At 41.9% G+C, this 23,780-nt stretch overlaps 1 protein-coding gene across 8 annotated transcripts in view; it reads left to right on the plus strand.

Annotated features, from left to right (window-relative positions):
* The window catches only part of TLE4 (TLE family member 4, transcriptional corepressor), a 617,928-nt gene that overhangs the window by 564,349 nt on the left and 29,799 nt on the right, over positions 1-23,780 (plus strand). For all 8 annotated transcript variants that reach the window (XM_044060884.1, XM_044060882.1, XM_044060883.1 and 5 more), the window contains 5 exons: positions 2,038-2,285; positions 3,430-3,577; positions 4,193-4,343; positions 4,723-4,799; positions 23,282-23,734. In XM_044060884.1, coding sequence (XP_043916819.1) covers positions 2,038-2,285; positions 3,430-3,577; positions 4,193-4,343; positions 4,723-4,799; positions 23,282-23,389 — 732 coding nt within the window. In that variant the 3' untranslated portion in view covers positions 23,390-23,734. The remainder of the gene's footprint in view (positions 1-2,037; positions 2,286-3,429; positions 3,578-4,192; positions 4,344-4,722; positions 4,800-23,281; positions 23,735-23,780) is intronic.

The following is a 23,780-nucleotide window of genomic DNA, read 5'->3' on the forward strand; positions in this document are numbered from 1 at the left end:
GTCCATTAAAACACAAACTGCTAGCTTTAAAATAACTTTTCTGAAGAAGGAAATAAACACAGTTACAGTGCCCTTTAATGATCTTTACAAGTGTAAAGGATGAGGAATTTTAGCTAAAAACGTACATGCTCGATTTGAATCTTAATGCTTTTGAGCATGTCATATATTTTATTTGTGCAGCTGGGATTTACCTTTTTCTGTATGTTACTAACTCTTCAGTTTCTTGATTTGATGATATATAGAACTTGAACTTTCTGTATCATTGACAGAATGTACGTCTGCTGAATATTTAAATGTCTTTTCTGCATTTTTAAAAATTCTAATAGTTATGCTTGTGAATGTTGTGTGACAGTTTGGTTATGGGTGCTTGAACCACACTGATGGTAGCTGGCAGTAGGACAGTTTGGGACATTTTGTTTGCTGCACATCTATTGCGAGATTTGCAGAAGTGGCTTCTATTCAGATGTGAAAAAGAGATCTATTTTCTACTTGTTCTAATGGCAAAAAATAAATAAATATATATATATATATATATATATATATATATATATATATTTCTGCCTCCTAGTAAATGGGATAGGAGCAGATTAGTTACGTAAAAGGCCTTGCAGCTAACCAAATACATGAGCTGAAACTACCCCATTTGTAGAAGTTTTTGTATAAATGGTTTTAAAACAGAATTACAATGGGCTTATATTACTTCTTAAGAAAAGTTATCAGAAAATTATCAGAATCCTTTAGGAAAGCAAAGTAGCATTGCTAATGAAACTTTGTTTTAGTGATGCCTCATTCAGTGGGTTACTAGGAAAGATTTCTGTTCGAGAACTTGGATTTCCCAAAAAGTGTTGCATTGGTTGTACCATTGTACTTTTCTGTTGGTGAAGTCTTCAAACCAAATGGTACATTTGCCTCATTTCACTTGTACCATTCCTGCTGTTTTCTGTTCTGTAGAGTTGTTAGACTTTATGTAGTTTAGAACATATATTCAGTTGCCATTATTATGTCAGCAGCATAAGATTTAAGACATTTGCGCAATTCCCCATCAAATAGCTTAGTTTTCTTGTTGTACACTTTGAGGATTTTCTGATTGCTGAATATATTTGTATAATTTGATATGACACTTTTTTTTTCAAGAGGAACTGATCAAGAGAGAACAACTTTTGTCGCAAATATGTTTACTCGCAGGTTTACAAGGCAGTTCACTCAGTAGTAATCTCTGCTTTTATCTGAAAAACATCCGACTTTCTCTCTCTCTCTCACATAAAATGCTGGTTTGGGATTTTACTAAGTTCAGCACTCCCTCCTAGCACAGACTTACTAGCATTACATCTACACAGATTGGGGTTGGGGGATTTCAATATTGGCCTCGCCAGTCTAATTTGTGGCTATGTTGCATGAAAGAAGATTTCAAGATGATCCATGAAGAAGAAACTTTTTCCTGCATTGACAATTGTGCCTGCACGTGGTTACACAGCAGTGCTTTCCAAGTGATGGCCTGTACTTTACAAAATTGGCTCTGATGCTTCAGTTAGATGTATTGTATTTATAGATTTTTTATACACTTTAGGAAAGATGCAAAACAAATTCTGGAAAGCATTCCCAAAGCCTAAAATATTTCATTGCAAAAGAAAAAGCAGCTTTGTTGTAAATGCTGGGCATTAAATTATCGGTAATGTTCAGATGTGCTCATTTCTGTAACATTCCACTGTTAGCTGCAAGATAGTAGTAATACACATGGTAACAGTGCATGTAGCTTGACTTACATTTCCCCTTTTAAGCCCAAGATTTTATTGTGGTTTTGATTGAGAGTTGCATATGGTGCTTTGTATTTGGCTACTACACAAGAGTAAAAATATTAGCTTTGACATTCAGTTTGAAGTTTTTTTTTGTCTATTAATTATATGCCACTAATTTGCTCTTTTACTTTCATATGAGAAGTGATTCCTAAAAAAAAGTCTGCGTCACTGTCATACTTCTGCTCCTGTTATTGTATTGTTTATTTCTCAAATGTCATTCTGATTGATTGTGTCTCCACAGAACAGAGATAACTACATCCGATCTTGTAAATTACTCCCTGATGGCCGCACACTAATTGTTGGTGGGGAGGCCAGCACGTTATCCATTTGGGACCTAGCAGCACCGACTCCACGAATAAAGGCTGAGCTAACATCCTCTGCTCCTGCCTGCTATGCACTAGCGATCAGTCCTGACTCCAAGGTCTGCTTCTCCTGCTGTAGTGATGGGAATATCGCTGTGTGGGACTTGCACAATCAGACGCTGGTCAGGTAGGTGGGACAGGATTTTGCATTTCAGAGCAAAGAAAATTTTGGTTGAGAGCACATTGCCCAAGTAGCCAACAAAGCTTGTGGAAAGAGTACCGCATTACAAAGTAACTGTATGATCACATTTTTTTCTCCTCAGAAGATAGTCCTGTTTCAGTAGTCTATGCTAGGCTAGTTTGCATAGTTTAAGTAGTAGTTTTTATGCTGCTAACATGTAGAATTCCTCTGTACAAATATCCAGGTATGAATTGCACAGAACCACTGGATGCAGGTTGTTTTATAACATCTAACAACTTTTTTTTCTGGTCTGTTTGACCTCAAATTATGCCATCAATCCCTGACTGTCCTAACTTATTCTGCAGTCGTTTCCATTGGCCAACATGACAAAAGGAAACCACTCTTGGGTAAAATCTGCCTTATTGATACCTTGGGTCTTGGTCGGCAGTGAGAGTGTGCAAGCATTATTTATTTGTTTTTATACATTTGTTAACAGGTAAGCTTATTGGAGACGTGACCCCTTTTAGAGCAGACCCAAGAGCAATGTCTGGTCAAGTGGGTTGCTCAGAGCCACACGTTATGCAAGTAGAGGTGGAAGGAATCAAACCTGTACCTTTGTCTACAGGAAGCAGCTCTTTAACAGTTCAGAGCCTTTATCCTCCATGCTAAGTGCCAGAAAAGTTCAAAGTGCCATCAGTCATATGTCCGTTGTATATTGGATGCCATTGTTTTTCTGGACCAGTGTAAAAAAACAACTTTGTTCCGTGATAATGCACTTGAGTCACATATTCCAGCACAATAGGCATTTATTATAATTCCAGTTTTTGGTACTTGCCAGTCCACCAACACCACTTTTGGCCCTAAAGAAAGGAGAGTTGATGTTAACTGCTCCCCATTTCTTCTGGCTACTTTCCAAGCCCAGCTCATGGGTTGTCTCTGTCAGACACCCTGCCCTTTCATCCATCAGTGACTCAGTTAACCTTTAGGAGCCTAACAGGTGTACTAAAATGTAAGTTAGGAGATTTATTAAATGTAAGTTGGAATAGCTATCACATTTAAATAGATACCACCATTTTCATCACTTGTATGTCCCTTGGAAAATTATGTGGTGGTTGCTATTAATGTGTTTGTTTGTATGTTTTAATGACAGACAGTTCCAGGGTCACACTGACGGGGCCAGCTGTATTGACATTTCAAATGATGGAACCAAGCTGTGGACAGGAGGCTTGGACAACACAGTAAGGTCCTGGGATCTAAGGGAAGGAAGACAGTTACAGCAACATGATTTCTCATCACAGGTTAGCGAAACAGAATATTAGTTTGCGCTTAACTGTTTTGCAGTGTTACAAACAAAAATCAGCTGTGTGTTGCATCATTTCTTCTATATGTGAATGTAATGTTTTTGAAAGATTTCAGTCCCCGAATCATTGTAGTACCTATCAAAGAACAAAGGGTAACTATGCGGTTTCTTTTTCATAATTCTATTTTCTTTAAAGTAGATTATAATTTTTATAATAGGTTATTGCTTTAACTCTTGGTAGAAAAAGCAGATAGCATTTGTAGACTTGTTCCTTTTAAATGTACAAATACACATTTCACTTATCCACTAGACCTGTTCCTTTTCATTTAAGTGGTGATGCACCTTTATATTCTGATGCAACCTTGAAGTCTGAGAGGGGGGAGGCTTTGGATAAGCATTTTGCATTCTGCAGAGTTGTATTTGATAGTAGGATACTTCTGAATCACTTTAGCCTAAGTAAACCTCCTGTTTAATTTTGCTCCATGTCCCTTAATTGCTGAAGAAAACTTTTAAAATTCATTGCAGACATAATTGTCTTTTGCTAAAGACTTGTGCATTTTTAACAATGTTCTAATGATCCCTATAATTTATTTGGTGGTATTTTTTTTTTCAGATCTTTTCTCTAGGGTATTGTCCAACTGGTGAGTGGTTGGCAGTTGGAATGGAGAACAGCAATGTTGAAGTGCTACATGTTACAAAACCAGACAAGTACCAACTCCACCTCCATGAGAGCTGTGTGCTTTCCCTCAAATTTGCTCATTGCGGTATGTTTCACCACCCCTTTCCATCTGTCTGTGGCTTGTGGTATTGTGTATTTAAAGGGTTTTTATATTCATTTTCAAAGACGTATTTACTTCACCCTTGTAAAAACAGCACAGTTTTATTTCTAAAATTATCATCTCAGAACCGTTAGTGTACTGTTTCAAATAATTATGAAAATCCACAGTAAAATGTTTGTGTATTAAGGAGCCACTATAAAGTCTGTGCCTGTGTCTGATTACTAAGACCACACACGATTTTCTGGGCTGTCGCACTGTGTGGTTTTCATTAGTTTACATTACATTGTTTCCATGTAATTTTTGGTTGATGGATAGATGGTTGTGGCATGTGACTATAAAGTTAATTTGCTATGTCTTATTATAGGCAAATGGTTTGTGAGCACTGGAAAAGATAACTTGCTGAATGCGTGGAGAACCCCATATGGAGCCAGCATATTCCAGGTACTGATGTTTAGTTTTAAGAGGAAATATTTGATGGAACCTATTTCTGTTGTAACTGTTCTAGTTTTGTTGTAACTGTGGAGTGCATATTTTAAATGCACTGAATATGCACTTTGCCAGATGGCCAACAATAGCAACGTTTGAATGCCTATGCAGGCAAAATGTTTTAAGAAAAAGTGGTATGTGGTATTTTAATGTTAGGTTTGTGCTGGCTATTTTTAAATAACCTTGTAGGTGAGCTTTTATGGACTTAACTGTTACACCCTCATCATCTTTTAAGGAACTCCTTCTGGATATTCATTTAATTTATTTATGTTTTGGTAGACTAGATTAGTGTATGTGTCAGATGTCAGTAGTAGTCAGGGGTTCCAAGCTGTATACAGCAGAGAAATGAATAGATACCCTATGCTAGAAGTAGGGTTGCAAGTACAGAGAGTAACCACATAAGTGAAAAAGAACTCTTAATGAAGCTGAAACAGACTATTAAATTGTAGTTATTTGTGCATATCTTGCAAAGAAGTAATATTTTAATTTTCATCACTAAGTTCGAAAAGTAGAAATTTAGAGCACTGAACAAATATAATGCTGGTGAGGGGAAAAGTAAGTACTAAGCATTATATAACCAAGCAAGAGAACCAGCTGTTCAGTAATAGACATTTTGGAGTTAAATTGAACACCTTTATTGCTGACAGTTTTCAGGAAGTCAAAGCAATTATTTGTGTGTGTGTGTGTGTGTGTGTGGGTGCCCATCATTTTGTCTAAAACTTCATTTGCGAAACTCAGCATGGTGACTTGTTAGTCAACTGCAGGTGTTATGAATATAATTTTTTGTTGTTGTTTTCTTCATACCCTGTAGTACAGTGATGTTAGAGCAGCATATTTAGAAGGGTGAAGCTCCTACATGGGGTGGGGGTGTGGGGGTCATATAAGACCAGTCCTTCTCCTTTTGAGTATTTTGCTTATGTGTTGGTTTTCATGCTTCTGTGAGTAATTGCTTACTATTCCATTGGCACTGTCCCATGAATAATGAGTAACATTGCAGTGGTGATTTGTGTGGTAAACATACTGTAACAGCATGTGTTCAAGATGAGCACTTTTTACTTTCCTGTTTTTTGGTACTGCCTCTATCCTAGTGCCCACATCCATGTCTGGGTCTCCCAGCTCCTCTTTACTCCCCCAAAGTTTCTCTATTTCAAGCTGGTTTCTCTATTTCAAGCTGGTTCCACTATAGAACCTGACGTCATCTGGATGGTCTTGCTATTCACCTTCATGGGGGGTACCTTTTAATAACCTACCCTGTTGCTTCCCCTCCCTTGTGGTTTGCATGGTTGCATCTGAGGGGTGGCATGCACTGTGGACATCCTACCTCCACAGAAGCGCAGTCAGGCCCACCACCCTTTCTCTTCTTTGGACAACGCATGATTAGAGCAAACTCCATCAGAAGTCTTCACAGAGAATGCCAACACAACTGCTGTTCCATCCCTAACTGCCAGCGCCTTAGACCCCCAAGCCGTAAATTGAACTTGTGTCACCTGACCCATAGCCCAGTCATTATCCCTCTATGACAAAGCACAAGAGGGTGGTCACTTCTGAGGTATAATCTTCCACCCCCCTTCACCCCCTGGACTTTCTCACCTGCTCACCTCAGATAATTTATTGTAACCTCATTTACCCATTTTTCTTAGTTTTAGGGTCCAGGTCAGTACAGTGCTTCAGCTTTGTGTACAAGCAAATGAAGGCCCTGGAGGACTGTACAGGCCGACTACCTCAGACTCGATATGCCCCATTCAGAACGTACTTCTGAATGCATTTTCACAGAATGAACAGCGATGCTGAATGCGTTTTCACAGAAAGAACAGTGATGTGAATGTCTCCACCTTTATAAGCCATACTTCAGTCTGATGCCTGGTAGAGACTAGAGCTGCCCTTGTGGGAGCACATCTGCAAAAGTCGTGAATCGAGCCAGAAGCTCTGACTTCCACTTTCAGTAAATTCCATGGTAAGAAATTACACTGTATCATTATCTCTTACTCAAACATTTACTGTTTGATAAGTTGTTCACACAGCTGCACTTTACCAGGCAGTTGAGAAAACAACTGCTGGAGAAGATGTTTGAATCACATCTGAGCGCAGCAGCGTGGAAAGGAGGAGTAAGAGATGTAATGTGTCGGCAAGGGACATTGAGTCACATAGAACACATAAGGCAAATCTACACCATATACGGGTCATGCCGTAACTGTCCAAAGGAAGAAATACTGACTTATCCAGAACTGAGTTATGCATGCAGTCAGATGTGCCGAGATTTGTTTCAGTTCATGGAAATCATTTGCCTTGTATGTGTAGGCTATTACTGTGAAGCAATGAAGCTGATGGACATAAGTGTAAGTGTGATTAGTGCATCTAAGACTATGTTCATGAGACAGGGGATACCTGCTATTGTTGTATGTGACCGTGGTCTTCAATACAAAGATGAGGGATTCACAAGATGTGTGAGAGGGTGAGGATTCAGTCCTTTAGTCTGGTGTTCATAGATAAGAGCACAGTAGCACAACTTATGCAACATTTGTATAGTCACACATACATTTTATTGATTTATATAATTAAAAGAATTTTCATGACCGTTTCACTCAGCTGGGCAGTTTAAAAACTGCTCTGTTGAGAGCAGTACCAACTTGTGCTATTAAGTGTCACAGTTAACTAGAAGACAGTGTATAGGCTTATACCCCCCCCCAGCCTTGGCAACACAGACACATGGCCATGTGCATACAGATAGCAGCAGTGATCCAGCCTTATATCACAGTTATTGTCAGAAAGAGGAGGTTAAGAGGGACAGAGCCACTATAGATGGTAGGTCTAATCTAATTAGCCTCCTCTCTCCAATAGTAGAGACCATACGTAGTCATGCAGTCATACATCCTGCACAAAGGCTCGGACACACAAGTGCATGCACAGGGAAGCTTCCCAATCATACCAGCCACAGGTCACACCAGTCATCTGCCACAGACGAGACATACTCACAATAACCTGTCAAAGCACATAAGCTCAGAGACCCCCCCATGTGTGTGTGTGTGTGTGTGTGTGTGTGTGTGTGTGTGTGTGTGTGTACATCAAAGTCCAGGGGAGTCGCAGACCATACTGTTGTAAGAAAATAGAAACTGTAAGAAACTGTTAGCCTCTAGTTGTGTCTGAAAACAAAATGCGTAGAGCAGCAAGCCCCGTCTCTAAAAGGAAGAGTTCATGCCTACTGAAGTGAGTCCTATTAAATGCCAGCTATTTATAAGACAGCTGAGAAACCAAGGAAGTATGTGGTCATTCTACAGACTGAAAGACTGACGAGTTACATTTATGCAAAATTCCTATTGAATGAGTACAGAAGGATCTTGTTCGTTACAAAGCCCAAGTCATCCTTAGGATAAAGCTAAAGATTATATTGTTATAACTAAAAAAAAAAAAGTCTGAATAAAGATCTCATGGAGGCATTAACACATCCGCAGTGTCTGTGGTTATGCAGACTTATGATAAACACCCAGATAGTACAGCTATCAAGTTCAGTCCTTACAAAAATTTTCTGAGACTTTCCAGAGATGATGGACAATTAGACAGTTTGATAATGCTGTGGATGCTAATGAATTCTGAGTCCTGTGCCAGACTTTCAGTTTTGCATCATCTGTATATTGTGTGTTTTCAAGATTAATGCTTTACAAGATATCCGTTTGTAAGGAAGCTTGCAATAGTGAGCTGTCCCATTTGGATATCCATACCTTCCGGCCCAACTCTGTCATTCATGTCCTAAGGGGTTGCCTCTATCCTGTGAGCTTGGACAAGAGAGGATATGCATGATCTTCCATCTGTCCTGTCTGTGCTATACAACACAGTTGACTTAGTCGTGTGACTGTTCGAACCTGCAGTAAGCCCAGAATCCAGATTTACTTTTCAGATACTTTCCCATTTCCTAGCATAAGATGCTGAAATGAGTTTTGAAGTACCCAGGAGTGTCTCCTTGCAGTCATGTACCTCATTTTTATCAGGAGATGCAGATAGTGCCTCCCTGATCATATTGTTGCAACAGTCATTGTCAAGTACCTTCTTCAGACTTTTTGCAATGTCAACTTTCCCGTAATTGTGTAAATAGTAATAATTCAAGGGAGAAGTAAATCTGCATTCCTTCAGTAGGAAGAGTAGTAGGGTTCTTTTACAGAACAAATGTCATAATTTGCACATGTCTGTGGTATGCTGTCTGCAGTCAAATGCTGAACCATTGAAAATGTAATACATAAAAAGTTTATTTCCCCATTAAGATGAATAAAAGGTTTAGTTGTAGATATTAAATGTTGTCCCAATAACTTGATGTCTGCATTATATGACCTTTAGTCATTGAGAGTCTCCGGTAGTGGTGGGGCAGCTTTTTTTTTTTTCTGCACAGCGAAGACTAATAGTGCAATTGTTGCAGTAATCTGTGGTATGTGGTGCACTTCCAGGAACTCCCTGTCATCTACTAAGTAAGTGAGAAAAATAAATACATCCTCATGGGAAAGAGTAATATTTTTTTAGCATAACTGCCCTCTAAGTAATTTCAAGTGGTTTATATTGTGTTGTGTTGGTTGTGTGATCTTTACAGTCACTGAATTTCTCAGTCAGATGAGTCTCTAGGAGAAAGCACACACGCGCATACACACACGCACACACGCACACACACACACACACACACACACACACACACACACACACACACACACACACACACACACACACACACACACACACACACGCACGCGCACACACACACACATGCATTCTTGTCCCAGCTAAGGGAAACGACATTCTAGTTTTGTAGAGAATTGCGCCCCCCCCCCATTAATCTCCAGTAAACTGTTATATACTGTCAGCAAAACTTTCAAGAAGTGTGTCAGAGAATATAAAATATAGTAAATAACATAAAATGTATACTTTTTCACTGCAAGAAAGGCAGCTAAGGGGTTTTATTGATCAGCTGTTTTCCCAGAGTTTGCCAGAAGTTTGTTTATGGATTGACATCTTAATTTATAGCCCACACCCTCAGTTTAAGCAGTTATGTTTCCCTGACAGCAGTATGAAGACAGCGCCCCCCTCAAGGAATCCTTACTGTCAACGTCTGATTAATGATCTTCTACAGGTACTTCACTAACTAGTTATGGACAAAAAAAATGCAGGCAGATATTGAGTGCATTCATAACAGTATGCAGCAATTTATTTCTATCCGTGTGACTGAAGTCAGTATACATGGAATATGGATGCATGCCTCTGGAATCAGATGTGCCTTTAGTTTAGATGTAAGGTCCAGTCAGTATTGTCTGTGTATATCTCTATTTTGGTGGGGGGGAGTCCATTCCACAGGATAATCCTGTGTACCAGAATATTTATGTGGAAAGTAACTTCCTTAAGAGCGACTATTCAGAAAGACTTTTTCTAACAATTATCTTCCACTCACAGCTTTTCCTTGCATTCTTGTAGGACTAGTTTCTGAAAGACTTCATATACATTTTTGTTCCTGGGTTTTCCCCTAATGAGTTTGCATTTGTTTCTTCTACTTGTGTTCTGGTGTTCAGGGCTGAAATGGTAGCAGTTTTCTAGTAGAGCTGAGTCTTTAAGCAGTGACCCTCAAGTGGGTGTGGGTATATGAGGATTTACCCACAGTTGGCATGGTTTGATCACCTCCTATACCCACACCCACAAATAGGTTAATTATTTTATACAAAGACATTGTTAAAAGAAATTGTTTACCTTTGTTTAACAACGTATTTGTATAACAGCACAGTAGTGTTTCTCCATGTTGATGTTCATCGTCTTTCTCTGTTGCAGTCATTACACTTGGGTTATCCTGCTGGCAGGCTACCCGCAGTCAGCCTGAATTCCAAAGTCTTGGTCCAGCGTCGGTTGCTGTCGCCTCTTCCTGACGTCAGAGCGCCAGGGTTATAAAAGATGCAGCTGACACCATTTTCTTCAGTCTTTCTTGCCGCGCGGTGCCCGAAGCCAAAGCAGTTCGCAAGTGCTGGTCGGCCGACTTCTGAGATTTTCAAAATCGAATTTCAGATCCGAAGTCTTCATTAAAGCTAAGTACCTCGTTGGGGAAAATTTTTTCTTGCTCCAGACCGATGTCAGAAAAAGTTAACAATTGTATTTCTTGTGGGAAGCAAATACCTCTTAAGGATTTTCATTCTTACTGTATTCCTTGCCTAGGCCCTGATCACAACGTTGCTAATGGTCGGTTTTGCGCTAGATTTAACCAATGCACTATCAAACGATACGATTTTGCCTTTCATTACTTTGGCTGAAGATTCAATTATATAATGCCGTCGGAACAACCGACAAACGGAGTTTATAAAAAGTGCAAGGAAAAGGACAGGCATCCGAGGTCCAAAACCGACAACAAGGCTTCCGCTAAGCCAGTCGCCGGTTCTCAGTGAGGCGCTTTCGCAGCCCCTGACGCCCGCTACCTTAGAGCCACAGGCCACTGCCGATTCCCACGTGGAGCCAGCTAGGCCTCTGGATACTCAAGGTATTGGACACTCTGAAACTATTCCCTCAGATGGGTCCGGAGCCGTTGAGCAGGCATCGGCTTTTGAGGGTATTTTCAGACCTACACAGTTATATGTAAAGCCTACCGCAGCTTCCAAAGCAAAACCTAAAGCAGCTCTAAAGACAAAGAAACAAGTACAGCATTCTCCTGGACAGACTTCCATGCCTAAAAAAACAGATGCTCAAAATGGCCGAAGACCTAATTACCTTGATCAGTGGTTCCCATCCCCCTTCTGATAAGAGGCCTAGGCAAGAGACAGAATATGAATCTTCAGATCAGGTTTCCATTTCCTCTGACTCCTCTTCTGAGCAGGAATACCCTTCCTCCCTATGAGGATTCTGATGCTGAATAATCTATTCCTTCAGCTTCTCCTCCTGAGGATTTTCTTTTGGGGAAACCCTGCATACCATGAGGGAGCACTTCCACTGGGAGAGCCAAGACTACTCAGACTCAAAGAAAAGGCTTAGAGATTTTCTTTTACCTCCTCAGCAAAGGCCTCTTGCTATTCCCCCTGTGTTAGACATTACAGATGATGTATTTTCAGAGTCTGGCCTTTCTCCTGACTCTTTACCCCCTGCCCCTGTAAAACCAGACAGATACTACAGGGTTCCAGACTCACATAAATTTCTTGATAAAAACCCTGCTGCTGACCCAAAAACTACTTCACAGGGTCCCAAAGGGGTCAAGGCTTCTACTGCAAAAAACCCTATCCCCTCTGACAGGGATTCTAGGGCACTAGACAGATGGGGGGAAAAAAGTTTACACTTCTGCTACTTTGGCTGTGAGGGCTTTAAATTGTCAATTTCATATGCTTAAATATCAGCAATACTTAATGTCACTGCTAAAACAGAAAATGTTGGCAAATTCTGATTGTGCAGAAAATAAGGAAATGCAGGATTTATTGCATGCAACTGAACACGTGGGAAAGCATACATTGCAATGTGGTTTTGATTCTCTAGAGGCATCTTGCAGGGCCGCAGTTACGGGTTCAGTCATTAGGAGGCATGCTTGGTTAAAGGAACAGATTCTACCTGATCATGTTAAGGCAAAATTACTAGATGCTCCATTACAGCATGATACTTTATTTGGTGTTAAAGCAGAGGAGGTGTTGAAGAAAATGGAGGACAAAGCGAAATATATGCAAACAGTAAAGGATTTCTTACAGATTTAGCAGGAACTGGCCTACAAAGAATTGGTCCTTTCCAGTATCAGATAGACCACAAAGAGGCAGGTACAGACGCTCTAGAGGCAGATCCCAGCCCCAGGGCTCATACAGACCTAAACAGTGGGGCGCTCCTACCTCCAAAAGTGGAGAAGACAAATCACAGCCAAACAGGAAACAGTCCCAATGACTTTCCTCTGACAGCACCAAGCACTTATCTTCTGGCAGCCCCCTTAGGGGGAAAACTAGCACTTTTTTCTCAAAACTGGCACATGATCACCCAGGACAAATGGGTCTTGAATATAGTGTCCCAGGGCTACAAGGTTCCACTTTCACACCTTGCCAAGGGCAAAAGGTATGCCAGACCTGCCACACAATCAATGGACAGAGGCACAAAAACAAGTTTCATCCCTCATGGACATGAGGGCCATTCAGCGAGCACCACAGCAACAGCAGGGACGAGGATTTTACTCAAGACTTTTCTTGGTACCCAGAAAGGACAAAGCCTGGAGACCAATACTGGACCTGTCTATTCTAAATACACTTCTGGACGTTCCAAAATTCAAAATGTTGACTTTGCAGCAGCTTCTGCCCATGCTGGGCAAGAAGGCTTGGCTTGTAACTTTGGACCTAAAAGAGGCATATCTGCATGTACCAATCAGACAATCTTGCAGAAGATACCTCAGATTCATAGCTGGCTCAATGCACTACCAATTCTCTGCACTGCCCTTTGGCTTATCTACTGCGCTCAGGGTCTTCACAAAATGCCTGGCACCAGTAGTTGCATATTGCAGACAAAGAGGAATTCAAATTTATCCTTACTTGGACGATTGGCTTATTCAAGAAGAGAACAAGGACATTCTACTAGAGCACCTGGAGTTTGTAAAAAGATTATTGATTTGCCTAGGGTACACAGTAAATGAAAAGAAATCAAAATTAGTACCCTGTTAAGAGATAATATTCCTGGGTGCAAGCTTAAATACAACTGCCCAGATGGCTTATCTCATGCAAGACAAACAAAGGCAACTGACTTCTTACTTCACACTGTTGGCAACAAAGACCCAGTTATCTGCAAGAAAAATTCTGCAGGCTTTGGGCTTCATGGCATTCTGCATTCTGCTAATTCCATATGCCAGACTGCATATGAGGAAACTACAATGGTATCTAAAAAGTGTTTGGACTCAACATTGCCACAGCCTGGAAACATTGATTACCCTCATTCCTTGCCTTCAACAGGAGTTTCGATGGTGGGCACAGTCCTGTCACCTCAACAAGGGACAGCCATTCAACCTACCCACAGCCAGGCAGCCAATAACAACAGATGCTTCAGATTATGCCTGGGGGGCTCACATGGCAGGAAAATGTATTCAGGGCACATGGCCCTCAAGCCAAATGCATCTTCATATCAATCAAAAAGAGATGCTAGCTGTTCAGAATGCCCTGACAACTTTCAAGGACCTACTTCATCCAGGACAACTACTGATAAGGACGGACAATACTACAGTCATGTGGTGCATAAACAAGCAGGGAGGCACACATTCCTACCCCCTCTGCAGATAAGCCATGACTTTGTGGGACACAGCATTGACTTATCAAATACATCTGCAAGCACAATTCCTGCCAGGAAAGAAAAATACTCTGGCAGACGAACTAAGCAGAAACATTACGGATCCCCACGAGTGGAAAAGTACAGTTTTGTACCTACCATAAATGTAGATGTCCGATAGATATGCAACTGCAGTCTAACATATGGGTTGTCCTGCCTCAGGCAGCCCTCGGTCGGCCGGATTCCAAAGTCTGGGTCCGACGTCGGCTGATGTCACATTTCTCTCCGACGTCAGAGCGGCTGGAGTACATAAGCATCAGCCGACGCCATTTTCTTCAGTGTTTCTTGCCGCAGATGCCAGGTGCCCTCCAAGGAAGGCTGTAATCAAATTGGAAGACAAAAACAGGACAAATAAGTAAGCAATAAACAGATACACCATAACAGATATCCCCAGCTAAGAGAAACAGGGATAGGAGTGGACCCAAGGCATAGAGGAGTATGGAGCGAGGGAAAATCCGACTGCAGTTGCATATCTATCGGACATCTACATTTATGGTAGGTACAAAACTGTACTATGTCCTTCAAGAATGCAACTGCAGTCATAACATATGGGTTGAATACCATAGATTAGTTGGGGGAGGAGGAATGCTCTAGGAAAGAGATGGTGTGGCAATCAAACCCTGCAGGACTGCCGAAGCAAAGCCTGCTCTGGATCTGGAATATAAAGGGAGATTGTAGTGTTTGGAGAATGTATGCACGGAGCTCCATGTAGCAGCTTCTAGAATGTCTTTTGTAGGCACCCCTCTTAAGAATGCTGTAGAGGTGGCTGTAGCTCTGGTGGAGTGTGGTCTGACATTGGCTGGAACATTCTTCCCATGGAAGGAATAACAAAATCTGATGCAATGTCCAATCCATTTTGAAATAGTCTGTTTGGAAATTGCTTTTCCTTGTACTCCAGGGCGTAAGCTACAAAAAGCTGATCAGACTTCCTACTGGTCTTGGTTCTGTCCAGGTAGTAGCGAAGTTGTCTGTGAATGTCCAAGGTATGCAACAGTCTTTCCCCTTTGCTCTCAGGATTGGGGAAGAAAGTAGGCAGGTGAATAGCTTGATTTAAAGAAACCCTAGATACCACCTTTGGCATAAAAGTAGGGTTGGTTCTTAAGGAGACCCTGTCTCTGTGAAAGATTATCCGCGGTGGTGTTGCCATTAGTGCCTGTAGTTTCGAAACCCTTCTTGCTGAGGTAATTGCCAACAGGAAAGCTGTCTTCCATGATAAAAATTGTAAGTCCACTGAAGCTGCTGGCTCAAAGGGAGGTAGAGTCAGTTTTTCTAGGACAAAGTTGAGGTCCCAAGCTGGCACTGGAGCCTTTCTTGGTGGCTTAATGTTCTTGATTCCCCTGAGGAATTGCCTTAACAAAGGATGTGAAAACACAGGCGGATCAGTGTTATATCTAGCTGAGATAGCTGAAGCATGTATCTCTATGGAAGAATATGAGAGTCCATTCTGTAGCATATCTGCCAAATATTCCAGGATGAGTGGGATATTCAATAATGATGCATCATGTCCCTTGCTGGTATTCCAATTGCTGAATCTCTTCCATTTTGCTAAGTAAACCTTTCTGGTGGATGGTCTTCGAGCTTCTGTTAATATCCGCTGAACTTCCTTGGAGAGAGATAGATTGAGGTTATTCATGGGATCTCCCAGGCTGTTAGCTGCAGTGTCTGAAGGTTTGGATGCACTGTTTTGAAGTTGTGTTGAGTCAAAAGTAGGGGCCATTGGGGAAGGGCCCACTTTTTGTTGTGACATATGCTCCGTAGTAGTTGGTACCAGTGTTGTCTTGGCCAGTCTGGAGCTATTAGGATCCCCTTGGGCCTCTCTGCTTTGATCTTTAGTAATACTGTGGTCATCAGTGGCAGAGGTGGGAATGCATAGATTTTAGAAAGTTCCAGTTGAATGAAAGAGCATCTATTTTCCAAGCTTGTGGATGGTATGTCCTTGAACAGAATTTTTGTAGATGATGGTTGAGGTGGGAGGCAAATAGGTCTACTTCTGGCCTGCCCCATGTCGAGGTGAGTTGTGTGAAGATTTTCGGATGTAACTTCCACTCGTGTGGATCTATGAAATTCCTGCTTAGGCTGTCCGCCAGCACATTGTCTTTGCCTGGAACAAACTGGGATTGCAACTGTATGTTTAGGCTCAGTGATTTTCCCAAAGATTCATTGTCAGTCTGCAAAGGGGGTAGGAATGGGTGCCCCTTGCTTGTTTATGTACCACATCACAGTGGTGTTGTCTGTCCGTATCAGTAGATGGCCTTGCTGAAGTTGTTGTCGAAAGGCCTCGATGGCATGCATTACTGCCAGCATTTCCTTTTGGTTTATATGCAGATGTGTTTCCTTTGGAGACCATTGTCCTTGTATACATCTGCCCTCCATGTGCGCCCCCCATCCAAGGTCTGAGGCATCTGTGGTCATGGTCTGTGTTATCTGAGATTTTTTGAATGACATACCTGTGTTTGCCTGGCTTACCGAGGCCCACCATAGGAATTCCTTTTGTAGGCATGGAATGAGCGGTATGGTTGTCTCTAGGTTGTTGCTGTGCTGAGACCATAGGCTTTTTAGGTACCATTGAAGCTTTCTCATGTGTAGTCTTGCTAATGGAACCAGGAGAATGCAGGATGCCATGTAACCCAGGGCCTGTAGGAATCCCCTTGCAGTCATCTGGGTGAGTTTTGCCAAACCTTTGAAATAATGAGTTAACTTCTCTTGCTCGTCTTCCGTCAGGTAAGCCATTTGAGAGGCTGTGTCTAGATTGGCTCCTAAGAAGGTTATTTGCTGGGATGGCTGAAGTCTTGACTTTTGGAAGTTGACTGTGTATCCCAGAGCCTATAGCAATTGTATGACATAGTTCAAGTTTTTTGTCAAAATCAATTTGTCGTCCGCTTGTATGAGGCAGTCGTCCAGGTATGGGTAAATTTGGATCCCCTGGAGCCTGCAATGAGCAATTACTGAAGCCAGGCATTTTGTAAATACTCTGGGTGCAGTAGATAAGCCAAATGGCAATGCTGAGAATTGATAATGCTCTGGCCCTGCAAGAAATCTGAGGTATCTTCTGCAGCTGTGTCTGATAGGGACATGCAGGTATGCCTCCTTGAGGTCCAGAGTAATCAGCCAAGACCCCTTGCCCAGCATGGGAAGGAGTTGCTGTAGAGTCAGCATTTTGAACTTTGGTACTATGAGAAAAGTGTTTAATGCGGACAAATCCAGTATTGGTCGCCATTGAGTTTCTTTTCTTGGAACAAGGAACAGTCTTGAGTAAAACCCCTGGCCTTGTTCTTGTTGTGGAACTCTTTCTATTGCTTTGATCTGAGCAAGCATAGAAATTTGCTTGATAGCCTCTGCCCTCTGGTTTTGTGGTAGGTTTGGCATGCCTTGTTTTCTTGGTAAAGTATGAAAGTGGAACCTGTAACCTTGGTCTATAATGTCCAAAATCCATTTGTCCTTTGTCAATCTGTGCCAATTGTCTGAAAACAGAATTTTCCGCCCAAGGGAGCTTCTATTTGCTCCTTGGTCAGCGGAAGTAGAGGAAAGTCATTGAGATTGTCCCTGTGAGGCAGGGGAGACCCCTGTGTCACTTCTTTGGTTTGCTGGTTGCAATTGTCGTCCCCTGTAAGAACCTCTGTATTGTCGTCTTCCTCGGCCACGCCTGTTTTTACCCCTTTGAAATCTTTCAGGATTACGAAAGGACCAGTTTTTAGAAGGCCAATTCCTGCTGAATCTGGGTGGCTGAACCTGGAGGAAATCTTTGACCGTCTGAACTGATTTTGCTTTTTCCTCAATGGACTTTAACACATCTTTAGCATTAGTACCAAAAAGCTTGTTCTTTTCCAAAGGTGCATCAAGAAGTTTTGCCTTAACATGATCTGGTAAAGGTTGTTCTTTTAACCATGCATGTCTACGAATGACCGTCCCTGTCATAGTTGCTCTACATGAAGCTTCCAATGCATCATATCCACACTGCAGAAAGTGATTGCTGACTTGCTGAGAATTATGTACAGCTTCCTGCAAAGACTTCCTGTCTAAAGGTTCAGGAGAGGCCAATGTTTTCTGTAAATCATCTAACAGGTAATCCTGATATTGAAACATATGAAAGAGGCAATTCAGAGCTCTCATAGATAAAGTAGTGGAGGTGTAGACCTTTTTCCCCCATCTCTCCAATGACCTAGCTTCCCTGTTGGAAGGCAAGGGATTTTTGGAGGTGGATGCTGAAACCCCTTTAGGTCCCTGAGAAATAGTTTATAAATCAACAGCATGGGCCCTAAAGAAATGAGAATGTGTTTCTGGGACCCTATAATATCTGTCTGGCTTGGATGGGGCAGGAGGAAGAGTATCCGGGGTAACACTGGAGTCAGAGTATAGGTCATCCAAAACATCAAGCACAGGAGGTATAGCCAGGGGCCTGTGTTGGGGCTTTTTAAGGAAGGTTCGAAGGCGCTTTCTGGAATCAGAATATTCCTGGCCTTGCCACTTAAAATGTTCCCTCATGGTATGCAGAACTTCCCCAAAAGAAATATCCTCAGGAGGGGGGGGCCGAGGGGATGGAATCCTCTGCATCCGAGTCCTCATAGGTCTGGAAGGGCTCTTCCTGGCCATCAGAGTGAACAGATTCCTCAGAATCTTCATCTGAAGGGATAGGGTCAGAGGGTTCAACCCAGGGCCTCTTATCAGGAGGAGGCTGGGATCCTCTCTCAGGATGGGCCTGTGAACCTCTAATCATGGAAATTAAGTCTGCGGCCATAGTCATGATTTGTGTTTCAGGAGTAGGCTGAGGTAAGGCCTTAGCAGTAAGGTGCTTGGTCTTGCTGGCTGCCTTAGCACATGTGTAGGCCTTAATAGACATGGCCATAGGAGGCCTAGCAGCTCCACGTGCAGGAGTGGCCTTATCTACAGCAATGGTCTCGGGCATTTCCTCGGTTTCAGTATCCGGAGGAAAATCTATAACTGGCGTCGGTGTGGCCTCCGGTATCGGAGGTGTCAGTAAAGCGGTGTCTTCGGTTCGGAGCGGTGAAATAACCGTCTCAGGGGGAACCGGAGCACTCACGGTAGGTTTTGGCGTGGATTCGGTGGAAGACGCGGGCCGAGGATGTCGGTCCCGGTCTTTTCGTTTCTTAGGAGTCTGCGATGTCGGAAGTTCCGACGGCATTGTATAAGCAAATTTATCGCCGAAAAAGTCTTCAGCGAACTCCGCCCGGTGCCTAAGAGTGCGCTTATTGAAGCGAACACAGGCGACACAGGCCGAAACGTCGTGGTCTGGGCCAAGGCAAGGAAGACAGTAAGAGTGGAAATCCTTATGAGGTATTTGTTTACCACAAGACAGACAATTGTTAACTTTTTCAGTAATTTCTGACATCGGCTGAGGCAAGAAAGGTCCCCAACGGGGTACTTAGCTTTTTTGATGACTTCGGATTCGAAGAATACAGGAGCTGACCGACCGGCACTTGTGAACTGCTTCTGCTTCGGGCACCACACGGCAAGAAAGACTGAAGAAAATGGCGTCGGCTGATGCTTATGTACTCCAGCCGCTCTGACGTCGGAGAGAAATGCGACATCAGCCGACGTCGGACCCAGACTTTGGAATCCGGCCGACCGAGGGCTGCCTGAGGCAGGACAACCCATATGTTATGACTGCAGTTGCATTCTTGAAGGACATCTGGATCCTCAAGTTTTCAACATGATAACAAAGAAATGGGGATGCCCAGACATAGATCTTTTTGCCTCCCCTCACAACTGCCAACTACAGAGATTCTGCACAAGGACTTATCACAAGCAAGCATGGAAAGTGGATGCCCTATCATTCGGCTGGAAAACCCTAAAAGTATATGCCTTTCCTCCTCTGCTTCTCCTTCCCAAGGTACTCCTAAAGGTCAGACAAGACAAAAATGATACTGATTGCCCCAGACTGGCCCCGCCAGCACTGGTACCCAATCCTAAAGAGCTTGTCTCAAGGCCCAGCCTGGACATTGCCTCTAATTCCTCACTTACTGACCCAACAAAACAATCAGAACCTGCACAGCCAACTCAGGACCCTAAATCTGGCAGCATGGCGAATAATGTAGACATTCAGAACCCACCTCTCTCTAAAGCGGTGACGGATGTTATTTTGGAGGCCAGGAGACCAAGTACCAGAAAATCTTATGCAGCAAAATGGAAGAGATTCCATGCTTGGAACCAGGCACAAGGAAATGACACACTTGTACCAAACATTCCTCAGATTTTACAATACTTAACTGAGATGCTGGACAAAGGCCTATCCTTCTCATCGATTAAAATCCATGCCTCTGCCATTTCAGCTCATTACAATACGGAAACACATTTTTTTCTCATCCATTGCTAAGGCAGTACCTCAAAAACAGAAGACCTCCAAGGAGAGCACCAATACCTGCATGGGACCTCAATTATGTCTTGGAGAAACTCGCACTGCTGCCTTTTGAGCCAGCAAATTCAGTTGAAATAAAGTTCTTATCTTGGAAACCAGCTCTGCTCCTAGCAATAACCTCTGCAAGACGAGTCTCAGAATTGCAGGCTGTCATGGCTGTGGAACCTTTTATCATTTTCCATCCAGACAGGGTTTCTCTGAGGACTAACCCCACATTTATGCCTAAGGTAGTGTCCAGTGTGGCCCTTAACCAAACCATTCATTTGCCTACTTTTTATCCAAACCCACAGAATAAGGGTGAGAGACTCCTGCATTCTTTGGACATACACAGACAGCTATGCCTCTTCTTGGACAGAACTAAAGCTTTCAGAAAGACTGAGCAACTTTTAGTGGCATATGCTGCAGGATCATAAGGAAAGCCTATCTCAAAGCAGACTATTTCGAAATGGATAGGCCACTGCATTCAATTCTGTTGTTCACAACATGGCAAATCAATCCCTAAGGGCATTAGGCCACATTCTACCAGAGCAGCAGCCACTTCAGCAGCCTTCCACAGAGGGGTACCAACCAAAGACATTTTAGAGGCTGCAACTTGGAGTTCAGTGCACATTTTCACCAAGCACTACCATTTACCTCTCTACTCTAAATCCAGAGCAGGCTTTGCCACTGCAGTTCTGCAGGGCCTTATAGCTTCTCCTAATCCTATTTAGACCCAGCCACTCTACCTCAGCTTTGGGATTCAACCCAAGTGTAATGACTGCAACAGTGAAGCACGATGTACATAGTACAGTTGTGTACCTACCATAAATGTAGATGTTCGAGTGTATTCACTGTTGCAGTCCAGGTTACCCACCCACCATCCCCCTTTTCTTTGCTGGGACTTCTGTACTTCTCTATCCTATACAACCTATGTGGTGTATTTGCTTGTAGATGAAGGAAATGTTTATGTTATGGCATGCATGCTTATTGGCATAAATTTTTAGCCTACCAAATTGGGGGCACCTGACATCTGGGGCAAGAAAAACTGAAGAAAATGGCGTTGGCTGCATCTTTTATACCCCTGGCGCTCTGACGTCAGGGAAGAGGCGACAGCAACCGACGCCAGACCAAGACTTTGGAATTCAGGCCGACTGCGGGTAGCCTGCCAGCAGGATAACCCAAGTAATGACTGCAACAGTAAATACAGTCGAACATCTACATTTATGGTAGGTACACAACTGTACGTTTCCAGTCTTCCTTCATTTTCTGATGTACTGCGCATGCATATGGGACTCGCATTCCCATGCTTGCACAGTACTTCAGGGCTGTCCAACAGAAACAATACAAAAAAAAGAATCTCTATTACATTTTATAGTATGAGACAAAAGTATGGACATTCTCCAAAAATCCAGACAGTTCAGAGGTATGAAAGTCAAGAGACAGTGTTGAAATACAGGGAAAATCAGGAACATTTCTATTTCTGTAGTTTTACAGAACATACCTGATTTCTTTGTATTTGGTCTGCCCTCCATAGAATATATCAATAGAAAAGTATGGTCACTCAGTGGTACTTTAGTGGCCAGACCTTTTTCTATTGGTATATGCTCATTTACAGCAGACACACGCTGGGTGGTCAGTCCAATCAACATGGATGATTTTTGAATAACAATGGCCCATCATTGTATAATTACTGATAATAGATGTGTATTGTTATTGATTAGCTACTACAGATATCTAGAAAAGGATGCATGCATCTCAGCTTTCCAGATTTTTGCAGAATGTCCTGATTTTGCCTGATATTTCTGGTCTGTTCTTCATAAAATTTGTGGTTTTCTGGCAAATCACTTGAGGACTCAAGTCACTAAATAATGAGACACATTTGAGTTTGAGACTTCATATCCTTCAGAAAATGCATGGTACTACAAATCCTCATATTCTAGCAACTCTTTAAATAGAAGAAATATTTAAAATGTGTTCCTATTTTTGGGCCTTTATTCTTCTCATTATTTTAGGCTTTGTCCAGATTTTTTTGCACTAAGAACTTGAGAGGTGTGAAGGGTTGTTACATTAGGCTGCGATGTAACCAAATGTATAGGCAGTGTAAATTGTGGTGCTCAAAAGTCATTTTAAGGAGAGAGTGTTTTGCTCAGCACAAGTTCATCAAGTGTGCCAGCTTCAAACAAATGAAGGAATATAAAAGAATGCATGTAAGCTTGCAGAGAAGATTGTGGTATCCGTAGTGAAGTTTGCTTATTGCGCTTCATGTCCAGTTTAAATGGTTTTGTTTTTAACAATTTGTTTGTGCTGCATCTTTAACTCTAAGTTGAGGATATATGTCATAAAAAAAGACAGTTATGTAATGTGATGTCTCAGCACAGATTATTAATATTTAGCTACTGTTTTTTGATGATTCAGAGCAGCAGTCTGGTAGATAGGTGTAAAATTCCACAAATCTTTGGTATACACTGCAGTCCCACACAGCTTTTGTTGTGTCATGAGATGTTTTTCACAGTTATAAAAGTCTGACTAGCTTTGGATATTGTTTTTCCTCCAGTACTTAGAGGCATGCCTTTATTCATAACTTATTGATAGAGAACTGCAGTTTTTTTCTGTCTCTCATAAAATTATGCAAAACCTGTTGTTGTTGTTCAGCTGCCTACAGTAAAGAAGAGAGGTTTTTGAAAATACTAGATATTCAGAGATGGTCTTTAAATGTTCGTATTCAGCACGATAATGTGCAACTGATGAATGTTTGTTTTGATTTACAATTATTAATGTTCTTTCTTTGTTTTCCTCCTGCAACCAGTCTAAGGAGTCGTCATCAGTGCTTAGCTGTGATATTTCTGTGGATGATAAGTACATTGTCACTGGTTCTGGAGACAAGAAAGCTACTGTTTATGAAGTCATTTATTAGTGACAAAGTCTGAATGCAAGGACATATTCACTCAAAGCACTTTGTTGTTTGATCTTCAAACTGTCTTATATTGGGAGAAAAAGGACACAAAGATATTCAAGTACTGTTTGGTCATTTTAGCCAAACGTGCTGTCAAGTTGTTAATATTCTTTAAGACCTTGTGATACCAAATCTTTAAATATGTGCATCTCTCCAGATGAAAATGGAGCTCACTCGGTCCTGAAGTGAGAAAGATTAACTCTGTACAGTAGTTGCTACCTATTTATTTTAAAAGAAGATTTTTTACAAAAATAAAAAGCCCAAACAAAATATAGAGAGCCTCATGCCACAGCTGTGACTAAAAAGGTAAGATTCTTCTATTTCCTTTAGCATAAGTTGCTGTAATATTTGT

The sequence above is a fragment of the Protopterus annectens genome, chromosome 2.part0 (genome assembly GCF_019279795.1).
Source record: "Protopterus annectens isolate FY-2018-M chromosome 2.part0, PAN1.0, whole genome shotgun sequence".
NCBI classification, from domain to species: Eukaryota; Metazoa; Chordata; order Ceratodontiformes; family Protopteridae; genus Protopterus; species Protopterus annectens.